The following is an 11,489-nucleotide window of genomic DNA, read 5'->3' on the forward strand; positions in this document are numbered from 1 at the left end:
TTTGGCTCCTCTCAGATCCACTACTGTACACTTGGGGGCGTTGGTCACCTGCTTCAGGTGACTCACTTAGTAGGCGGCCTACGTTCGACCCCTGCTCTACCTCAACCCCTCATTACAGCAGTACTCTATGGAGACAATTCCACTGTCCTCTGTCTGTACTTTTATAGAGTATTATAGAGTATATAGTATATTATTATATATACACTCTAGTATAGAGCCTATATTACTCTATTATACACTCTATATTACTCTAATATACACTCTATCACTGTACTATGGAGACAAATCCATAATATACAGATAACTCTACTAGAGTCTATATTACTCTATAATATGGAAACAATTCTGCTGTACTGTTATAGACTCTATATTATAGACTGTATATCACTCTATGATATAGTTTATAGCTATAAGCAGGGACAGTAACCCCATGGCCGTGGTCACAGTCCAGGCTTTTGCAGGGTGTCCTCTTGTGGGCCTTGAGAAATATGCAGTGCAAGAGTCAGACATCTGTCAGGAGCCAAAAAGGAAAGAAAAGAAAATGAGAAAAACACTAAAGAGACTGAAGGCTGCTGTAAAACTAGCTACTGTATAAGATTAGATATATAGATTAAAATAATCATTTAAATAATAATAATAATCATAATAATAATGAATAATACAGAATAATAATTTGCTAAGTTTGCTATAATAACAATCCATAGTAATAATACATTACATCTCTGTCAAATCTATGATTCGTTAAGAAAGCTTTAAAATGTTATTAGACACAGTGACAGTCTTAATGCTTATATGATTTACATTTAAGGCCTTTAGCAGATGCTCTTCTCCAGAGTGACTTACAGAAGTGCTTTACTATTTACCCAAGAAGAACCTCAGCTAGTTTAAATAGACTAAATTCAGATCCTCTAATCTTAGACTCTACTAAACACAAGTCAGTATAGAGACCATAGTACTCTTCTCTTCGCCTGAGTACTCTCAGAAGAGGAGGGTCTTCAGTCTGGGTTTGAGGACAGCGAGTGTTGGACTCTGCTGTTCGGACACCCAGGGGAAGTTCGCTCCACCACTTTGGTGCAGGACAGTAAAAAGTCTGGACGCTCGTCTTCCGTGAAAAAATCAGTCAGACTTCAGGCTAAGACACTGCACAGAAACAGCCCTAGAAAAAGTAGTCAATGGCCAATAAATACTGAAGACAATCTTAAACAGACTTGATAAAATGGATTAGCATTTCTGAGAATGTACTTATGTGGTTCCAAACATATTTTACAGACAATACTTTATTATACTCTGTGAATTTGTGTCAAGTAAATATGACATTGGCTGTGGTATACCAGATGGGTCCATTCTCAGGCCACTCTTATTTATTTATTTATTTTTTAATTTATTGTTCACACACAGATCGGACCAAATAGATATGATGGTATCCTAGCGGAATTGTGCACCCCTGTTTATATGTAGTGCTGTGATGTGGAGGTAGGAACCCAGCTAACGAAGAACGTTATAAGAATGTTCAGCAATGTTTCTAGAGGTTCCAGGAAGGTTAGCAAGTGACGTTACAGACAAAATGTTCCAGGAACGTTCTCGAAAAGCGTGACGTAATAATGGTTCTCATCACAACGTTATTAGAACCTTCTTCTAACGTTCCTAAACAACACTAATGTTATGGATACGTTTGCAGTAACTTTCTAAAAACTAAAAATTATATAATAACAAATAACAAAACTGATCAATAACAGTATTCGTAGCTAAAACTGTATGTATAATATTACAAATGTAATATTACTTTCTGATTACATTTGATAACATGAAAATCTGGCTTTTTAAAACCAAATGTAAGAAATTATTTATTATATATATATTTAATTGACAAATTTTTTTTTACTCTGTTCATCTCTGAATGATCCAAACAGGCCTTTTAAAGGTAGTTCTGGTTCTAACATCTAATTGGCTGAGCTGCGTTTTAATATACTGAGCTCTTCTTATGTTTCAACCATCAGTATCAGCAGTCAACTTTAAATTACCCATACTTCATAAATAGTTATTGGGTTTATTGGGTTATTGATTGACTAAATGTGATAATTTATAAATGTAGTAATATTACAGTAGTGTTTATAATAAGAGAATTACAGTGATTTTATGAGCAGCTTTCTGTGCTTCATCTCATTCAGTCATTCAGACATAATGAAGTGATCGAGGTGCTGCTGAGAGTCATTATTTTTTTTTTAATTACATGTGAACTCATCCTTAAAGCTCTGCTTACAGTCATTCACAGCAGTAGAACCCGTTTCTCTAGAACCCCTTTGATTATTCCAGACCAAATGTATTCAGGAACACAGAGAGAGTTTAATATTCTTTTATTTAAAATAATAATAATAAATTCACACATAAAATTCCTTCAAAAGTATCATACAAAGCTTCCACCTTACACAAAACATCAGACCACATGTCTGTAAACCCAGTATCTGTACCCTGTATAAAGGAGAACAGGGCTGCCATACTTCCTGAAGAACTGCAGTAGGTAACACTGCTGTGGATCACATGACAGACTGTGGTCAGGACCCATACCTGAGAACAGCAGGAACACTTACGCTATCAACACTGCTGACAGGTGAAGCGAAAAACACTGATTCTCTTCCTCTACAGCGGGATCTTCATCTGTCGAGGGATGGATCAACATTACAGGCAAGCAAGTGGACGGTCAGTTCTTGAAGGTGATGCTGGTGTTAAAAGCAGGAAAAATGGGCAAACGGATGAATTTGCAGGTCTTGTTAGGTGTTCCCGGTAAGCAGTGATCAGTGCCTCCCAAAAGTGTTCCAGGAAAGGACAAACAGTGAACGGGAGAAAGGGTCGTCCCACCTCAAAACTTACAGGACCTGCAGATCTGCTGTAAACATTAATATTAGTGCCAGATTTCACAGCAGGACACCTTCAGACGTCTTGTCTCGAGTCCATGCCTTGAATTGTCAGAGCTGTTTCAGTGGCAGGGGGGGACCTACTCAATATTAGGTACTAATGTTATGGCTGATTGGTGTATAGAGCACATGTGAAACAATTAAACAATTTTTAACTTTAATTAACCTATGTTTAACATCAAAGTATTAAAGACTATGAAATATACAGTATCTATAACAGTCCCTGAATGTGATTTGAGGAAGCTGCCTAATCAGCTGAACTCAAAAAAGTGCATCAGAGCTTTTTACCAGGTAATACTAATGTAACCGAACCTGGCTGTATGCTGTAGTACATGAGATCACAGCGATACAGGAAGGCTTGTTTCCTTCAAATGATCACAGAGCTGTTAAACCCATTTATCTCCTCCCACTCCTTCTCACCTTGACCAGTGGGTCGGCTAACAGTAATTAATAGGAGTTATACTGAGGACTGCAGAACAGGCCTGGGTGATATAATCAGACACTGACGATGCTTAAAGCTGATATTGTATTGGGAAAGTAAGCTGATTAATAATTATTCTAGACTCAAATTAAATTCATGTTAAATGACATTAAACAAGATCCTGTCGCTGTCCAGTGAAAATCATGTATCTCCAATCTGGTGACTTTTCAAATAAGTCAAACTAGAGTCAGATAATGAATTTCAAGCATTTATGTTGGTCTGTTCCTCCTGAATTATTTGTACAGTGTACAGAAGCAGCTACAGGGTTCAAACCATGGTGAAAAATAAAAACTGATAAAAATGGAGATTCATGTTTTTCATTGGACGGCAGGGAAATATGTAATATTTAACAGTTTTACTGGTAAAACAGTGGATTGTTGAGGGGCATTTATAAGCTGTTGGGTGGTCACATGTCACCCAGGTCTGCTGCAGATGAGTGTTCAAGGTAAAAATAAATGTCTAATAAATGACCATCATATTAGAAAAGTACAGTAAAATACTCAAATCTTTTCAGGAACATGTTTCACAGCTTGCTGGTCATAGATGATAGATCAGCAGATTATTGCTCAACAGTAATTCATCTCAATCAATCTCCATTCTCGAGCAACAGATGGAGTGACCCTCAAAAATATAAATCTACAGTAAAATGCTTAAAAAATCTTTTCAGTAACATGTTTCACAGCTTGCTGGTCATAGATGATTAATGGTCAGCTCCACTGAAACCATTCACTGCCCCATTACTGGCTCCATTACCTTGAGAGTAGCAGAAAAGAAGGAGAATAAAAATTAAGGAAAAAAGGAAAAACAGTAACTGAAGTTCTGAACATCCAGAAACACAACTCCATCTTCCTGAACTTTGTTTAAAGAGTTAAAAGGCTCACTCTCTGTTTACAGTAAAACAGACCATTAGGTTTCTTAGCTTCACCATAAACTTGTGAAGAACTTCAGCAATTCCTTAAACACAACTCTTCTCATTTTGGTAGATCAGTGTGTAAACTGTGGTGAACAGACCCACTGCAAATCTGCATATTAATAAAGTTACTGTAATGGAAGCATAAGCAGCACTTACTGTGTGGTAGGAGCTCCCTGTTGGAGCCGTTTGCTGTCTTATAATTGTTTTCTTGTTCTGGAAAACAGCATGAAATGGAATATAATGCAGCAATAACTCTCATTCCCAGCACTAAAATACTGATACGGGATGAGGCAGGGGGATGGGGGGTGGGGGGTGATGGTCCCACGAGCAGAGCTCCTGGTTTATTAATTTATTTTAAACAGGGAGATAAATAACTAAACTGAGACCTTGGTTCAGCTCACACCTTAAACCCAGAGCTTCACTCCTGAATTACAAATTCACTCCACTTGCTTCCTTTCCTTTACTTCTTCTCTAGTTCTCTAGTTCTCTCTTTACCACTCTACCATCTGCCCCTCTACAAAGGCACAGCACTGAGCCGCACTTTGGGAGCTCTTTTATGCCGAGCCCAGCAGGTGTGTCTGATCAGCATTAATCAGCACTGGGGCTTCTGGGAAATTGAGTTTTCAGAGCTGCTTTCTTTCTACATCAACTTGGCCCCCTGCTGGTGACCGGTGGTGTGGACTGAACCCTTATGAATACAAATACTGAAGACTTTTATGCTTTAATTTTAAAGACAATTAACTGAACAGCATCTCTTAAAGATACTGTTCTCTGCTGAAGATCTCTTAAATGTTAAATGAATGAATAATTACCATGCAGGAGTGCCTCCCCATTGGTGCCGTTTGCTGTCCCATTTGTCATTCCATGGCCTGGAAAAAAGCAGAAGATAAAATATGATGCAATAAGAAAATACAGTGAGGAAATAATAATAATAATATAATATATATTCTTAATAATAAAACACAAATAATAAAATGTTTTAAATAATAAAAAAACTATTATTTTTTTACAGTTTTAAAGCATTAACCAATAAACTCATTCCTTCGTCATATTTGCAGTACAAAGGTATGTTTATATGAGTATCTATTCAGAATACAACATATAATATTCTGAGATCTGTGATTATATTGGATTCAATTATGAACAGTGTATTACAACAGGAGACCCAAAAGTCAGCCCTGGGACTTCAAGCTAACTCTGCAGTAAATCTCTGTTCTCTAAAAGTCAGCAGTTTCCATCCTCCCCCACCTCCAGATTTTTCTGAGTACACATGTTCTCATATGTGTGTGTATGCTGTATTCATATCTGTATCTGTCTGTAGTTATTGGAGAACTTTGGTCAAACAAAAATGGTTTCTTTTGAAAAATGCTACCTGCAGACGTCTGAGAACTTGGGTTAGAACTTCTGAGAGAACTTCCACTGCTGACTGAACGTGATCCACCAAGACGTCCTCCACCTGGTAAATCCACACAAGACCAAAACGTAAATACACCAGCCTACATTCACCTTCATTCTTCATGTCTAAACAATAAATACATCCACTAAATGCAGTGAGCAGATTAGGAGAATTCAGCCATTATGGAGCTTAATGTACTGCGTTCTGCTTTCTCCAAGAAAAAATACCAATAATAATGCAATTACTTCATTATTTAGGGAGTGCTTGTAATGATACAGCTCAACTTACCAATTATCCCAAACTTTTTAAGGGCAAAGACGACAGCACACAGCACACCTGCCACAACAAGAACTCCTACAATGATCCCCACAAGGCCTGTCCTTTCTGCTACAGAAATGTAAAGAATTACAGGAAGCCCACACACTTTTGGGTAGTTAGTAATTCCACTCAGTAAAGGACTGTAATAACTCTGATAGATTAGAACTGCATGAAGATACAGATTTAATTACCCCATTCTTTAATTATTGGCCCATCGAAGGAGCTGTGAGTCACATAACAGTCGTATCGGGCTTTTTCATTGCTATCAATGTCCACACTCTTCCTCAGCTGGTAGGTTCCATCATCATTGGGTCTGACTCCAGAGGATGTCAGCAGATGTTCAGGAAGTGAAGTGCTGTACTTCCTCACACTCATCCCCACGTCTTTTGGGTAGAAGCCCGTGGCCAGGCAGGTCAGGGTCAGCTTTTCCTGAGATTTCTTTGCGAACACATAGACGTCTGGTGGAGCTGAAGTGACAAAAATGCAAATTCCAATATATTTCAAAATGAGTTTAACTGGAGTTTTACACAAAGTAACCAAAATGGCCGAATGGCACCTGCTGCAACAGATTTTGCAGATTCTGTGTAACACACGTCATGCTCACTTTTCACAATAGACAAGCAAACTGAATAATAATCAAATTAAGCCAATCAAATTATGGATGAATCAGCCAACCAAACAGAAGAGCCCATTTAAGGTTCATTCACAGTCTTACATGGATACAAAAAAACAACTGGTCGCTGTACCAATACATTAAATGTGAGTCGCGTCCGGTGTTAAATAACAGGTGTCAGGCAATGAAGAGCGAGTGGTCGATCGAATTAAAGACGGTGTGTCTGGGCTGTTTGAGAGATATAGGGTAGCTATGTGTTCAAACACACTGAATATGCAATTATACACTCACTACATGCTGTACCAGCTACCTCAGGGTAGAACAGACTGTAACTTGTACAACTGTCTGTTTAAAATCAATGAAAGGAAACCGTAGCCGTATGCTCTCAGGTTATTTTACTATGCTGCACTAAACTCATACCTAACTAACCACCTAACAGTGATGCTACAGTCTGAATCGAACCTTGACTTCGGTGTAGGGCTGCATGATACCGGAAAAACTGCCATTGCAAGAGTTTTAAAAACCACAGGAACTATCATCAGAAGTCACTGATCTAACATGTCTCAAACTAATAAATGAACCCAAGACTGGAGTAAAAGAAATGATGTTGGTCAGATATAATCTGTCTCAGATACTGTATGTCATGGGAGATGGGAACACTGGGAACACTGGTTTTGTGTGTGTTGCATGTACATATGGCATTGCATGATCTATGATGGTACTATGTGAGTGTGTACCATTAAAATAATAACACAAAAGAATCATCTGGCATCACCTGGACTTTCCTAATAATTACTGTGAAGACACCATTTCCCCAACGAGCCAATTAAGGTATGAGACCTTAGTAAAAGCTTTACTAGGAGAACTTTACTCAGCAAACTCACAGTGTTTTCTCAGAGATTGTTTTCCGTAATCCATGAATTTGGTGAGCCAGTCCACACACTCTTTCTCCAGGTAACCCTTGGTGTACTGGTTCAGGATGGCCACATCATCCCATTTCTGTTTAGTTGGTGTTGCTTCTGGAACTGGAGCAATCCAGCGCATGTTTTGATCATCGAAGGAGAGGAACTCTGAGCCGTCGTAGCTGTACTCATCAATGCCTCTCACAAACTTCACTGCTCCACTGGAGTCATCGATCTCACAGCCGTGTCTCCACTGAAGAACATGAAGATCTGATAGAAGAAGACAATGAAAACCATCACAAACACAGAACGTGAGGAACATGAGGAATCACAGAGAGATTAAAAGAGGATAACTGATGAATCACTAACCAGAGTCATTGTGCCTCATACGCTCCATCAAGATTCCCACGTTGACCCTGAACCACTGCTCTTTGCTCTTGCGAGACTGGGTGCCTTTGACCCAGTACTCGTCCTCCATCTTCTCCTTCATCCAGTCCTGTTTAGGAATCTTCATCTGCTCTTTACTGTTGTAGTAGTCGATCTCCCGGTCATCCAGCAGCCCCAGGGCTGTGAACTCATAGATGCCTGGTAGAGCGACGTCCTTGTTGAGGGCGCTGTAGATGTAGTACAGAGAGTGTCTCTCTGGAGGAGACATGGGAAAGACAGTGTGAAGTTAAAACAGGGTTTTAAAGGCTCACATTTCAGAGCTTAAATAAGCTAATATACGTCTACAGACACACAGCTTTAATGTGAATGATTAAAAAGATCTACTCCAAAAATGTACTCTTGTACAGATTTCAGTGTCTGATGGGAAAACACCCCAGTGTGATCCACCACGGAGGTATCTGTGGCACCATGTCACACTCTCTTCAGTGAAGATCTTACCTACCAGCATGTAGCAGATCCACTGGACAAAGCAGACCAGCTCAGTGTTTTAGAAAGGAGCTTTCTCTGAATTGTTGGATTCATAATCCGCTCATGTGTGATAACACGCCTGTCCTTTCTGCTTCAATGTGTGTGATTTTAAATACATAACCTCAACAAAACATTATACAGAAATATTACATCAAACCCCAATAACTTAAAATTTCTCAACAAATGAATAATCCAGTCATGTGATAATATTGTACCCTTGTAATAAATAAATAAATAAATAAACAGCCTAATAATGTAATACAGGGTCTTAACCATTAACGTAACGCCACTTTCTCCTTTTATGGATCAATAATGTCATATCTTGTTACATTATTAGTAATTATTTAATTTGCAGGTTGATCTTTGAGTGCATCTCATCACATAATTGTGTTTTATTACATTCAGACTGAGTTATAACAGTTAAAGTTCATCACTGTATTACATTTCTGGGAATATGAGGTAATTTGGGGTGTTTTTATAATATTAGGTGCTACAAACTGTAAATCTGTCACTGTAAAACGTCACTAAAGTGGGAGTTTATCCACGTGTTCACATGTTCAATATGTTACTGGAACAGTTTGACACAAATACATAATAATACAGATTTAATTTTATAATATATAGATTATACAATAATCCAGCAATTTTTCTACTGTATTAAATCACGTTGTTTATAACTATTAGACTATATTCCAGAGTAGCATGGAGCTTCACTGAGTTATTAAATATTACAGTAAGAGAATAAGGTCAGCTGTTGGTTCTCCCTGGCTGAGACACTTCCACCATTAGTCTACAGCTCTACAGTGTCTTTGAGTGCTGATCTACACCTGCTTACAATTCATCATCATTAATCACACTCAATACATGTAATATCACTGGTCCTGATCATAAAAGAAACATAATAAACATAATAAACATAATGAATGAATGAATGAATGAATGAAGGAGGAAGTAAGTTGCTGGGCTGAGATGCCACGTGCTTACTGAACACTGTAAAGTGCTGATTTCAGATGAAGTAAAGGCAGAATTCAGTGGTAATGCTGTAGAATAAGCAGTGGGAACAGCAGTACTCTTCTATTCGGAGCCTATATTGGGCTCATTTGTTCCTCTCGGTTTCTCAGGAGGCCCGTTAGCCCGTTAATCTCCTCACCTCCGAGAGAGCACACACACACCGCGCCCAGCAGAGCCACACGCAGGGCCGCCGCCACCTCCATCAGCCTCCTCTCCGCTCCTGAGCCGCTCGCAGCGCCCTGAAGAAGCTCCTCCTGGAGAAAAGCCGGCTGTTCCTCTGCTCCGCTGCTCCTCTGCTCCGCTGCTCCGCGATGAGCTGATCTCCTCCGCCTGATCCCCGCTCTCCTCTTCGGGATCCTCTGCGCGAATACACGAGATATTACGGTGCGCACTGGACCTTCAGACACACCCCAAAACCAGAGAGAGCTGGAGACCATCAGCAGCTCAACCTCCTTAACTCTCAATAGAAGTGAATATAAATATATATATATATATATTCCAGTGGTCAATTTAGACCATTCCTATTGGTCCATTCATCCAGGGCTCTTTACAGGGCAGCTACAGGGTTTACAGAATGGAGGAAACCAAAAACTGACTAAAATGGAGATACATGTTTTTTTCATTGGACAGCAGTGATGTGGTTTATATTGGTGAATATGGTATAAAATGCCATATAAATGTAAATAATGAAGTTGTAAGGCAGACTATGGCCTGTTTCATTTGAATATTCTAATTGGTTTAATTGGATGATGTTAGATTGAGTAATTTGAGAGAGGATTGAGATCAGAGAAAGGCAGAACTGTGAGGCCTTTCAGAATGAGGTTCACACTGATACACATTTCACTAAAACACTTTTATAAAGCATTAAAGTCAAAAAGAGCCGAACACAGCGGTTCCCAGCAGGACAGACAGGCCAAGAAGCTCCTCCCTCCAGTGTCAATCACACTGCTAAACACCCACCCCTTCCGCACTGGTCCTGCCTGGTCCTGGGATGCACTCGGCCAAAAAGGTCATCAGAAGAGTTCTCTACCCACCGGCCCTCGAAACAGGCTGGTCTGCGGCCCATGGCTCATGTCCTCTACTGATACAGGGTTGGCCCAATCAGATCACTCAACTCCTCCCTCCTACCCTTGTACACTGGTGTGCAGAGCAGTGCAGGATGAACATCACCTTATCTGTTAGGATCTTCTGAGATGTTTCCCACAGCAGGGCCTTCATCAGCTCCCGTGGCATTCACAGTGGACAGGGTCATGTGGTAGAACCTGCGGTTAGCTGGACTGCTTTCAGAACACAGGCTGTGCAATAAGGAGGCTAAAGCCACCCAACCTCTTGATAAATCTGATGAAATTGACTATTCTAAACTAAATAGTCTTAAATGTTTTTAATTGCATTATTAATTATTAATGAATTACTGTTTGTGGGTGAGTGGTAGGACAGGCCAAGGCTAAGCTACTTTTAGGCCCTGGAACAATGTTAGGCAGTTTTATGTAGGTGTTTAGGGAAAATGCACAGAAATGAAATGATAATGTGGGTCTATTGACTATGTTATGACAATGGAGCTTTTATGTCAGGCCCTCGTTGCCAAGCTCTCCCCCGGGGCACTCCCAGGACTCCACCCATGGACCCAATCAGGAGCCTGGATTCCGGAAGTCGGCCACTAATGTTAGTGGAGGCCACACCTCACAAATTACAGGACTGAAAGAATCTGTGTGAAATACTGTAAAACAATTTTCAACTTTAACAAATTCTATAAAATACAAAGTGTTCAGGAGTTATAGAAAAGGTCATGTTAAATGGGCTATGTATAATAAATGCAGAAATGCTGTATGCAATAAACAAGTAAACAGCATAAAAGCTAATAGAAATAAACATAAGCACTCTGGAGTCAGACGGGTACACCCAAACATGAAGATGGGCTATGAGAATCCACATAGACCCGCAGTTTGGTGGATTTATGGGAGCCCCCTGAAAAGGTGACCTCCAGATGATGGCCATATGCTTGAGAGAAGACAGGCCTAGTCCCAGTTC

General features: G+C 39.6%; 1 protein-coding gene across 1 annotated transcript; it reads right to left on the bottom strand.

The window, feature by feature from the left end:
- Positions 1 to 4,043: 4,043 nt before the first annotated feature.
- Positions 4,044 to 9,802, bottom strand: LOC140549549 (class I histocompatibility antigen, F10 alpha chain-like). The gene is made up of 9 exons (XM_072673280.1): positions 9,601 to 9,802; positions 7,905 to 8,177; positions 7,518 to 7,805; positions 6,212 to 6,487; positions 5,991 to 6,089; positions 5,679 to 5,762; positions 5,119 to 5,175; positions 4,463 to 4,519; positions 4,044 to 4,146 (listed from the first exon to the last, which is right to left on the bottom strand). The coding sequence occupies exons 1-9, from the start codon at positions 9,662 to 9,664 to the stop codon at positions 4,094 to 4,096; spliced, it is 1,251 nt and encodes a 416-aa protein (XP_072529381.1). The 5' UTR covers positions 9,665 to 9,802; the 3' UTR covers positions 4,044 to 4,093.
- Positions 9,803 to 11,489: the final 1,687 nt, after the last annotated feature.

Source organism: Salminus brasiliensis, chromosome 2, assembly GCF_030463535.1.
Source record: "Salminus brasiliensis chromosome 2, fSalBra1.hap2, whole genome shotgun sequence".
NCBI classification, from domain to species: Eukaryota; Metazoa; Chordata; class Actinopteri; order Characiformes; family Bryconidae; genus Salminus; species Salminus brasiliensis.

What these genes read in the sequence shown, in the direction of transcription:
- LOC140549549 (XM_072673280.1), bottom strand. Translation starts at nt 9,664, where the DNA reads ATGGAGGTGGCGGCGGCCCTGCGTGTGGCTCTGCTGGGCGCGGTGTGT. An exon ending in TATGAGGCACAATGACTCTG is followed by an intron (nt 7,806 to 7,904) that starts GTTAGTGATTCA and finishes TTCTTCTATCAG; the next exon opens with ATCTTCATGTTCTTCAGTGG. An exon ending in TGGGGAGGCACTCCTGCATG is followed by an intron (nt 4,520 to 5,118) that starts GTAATTATTCAT and finishes GCTGTTTTCCAG; the next exon opens with AACAAGAAAACAATTATAAG.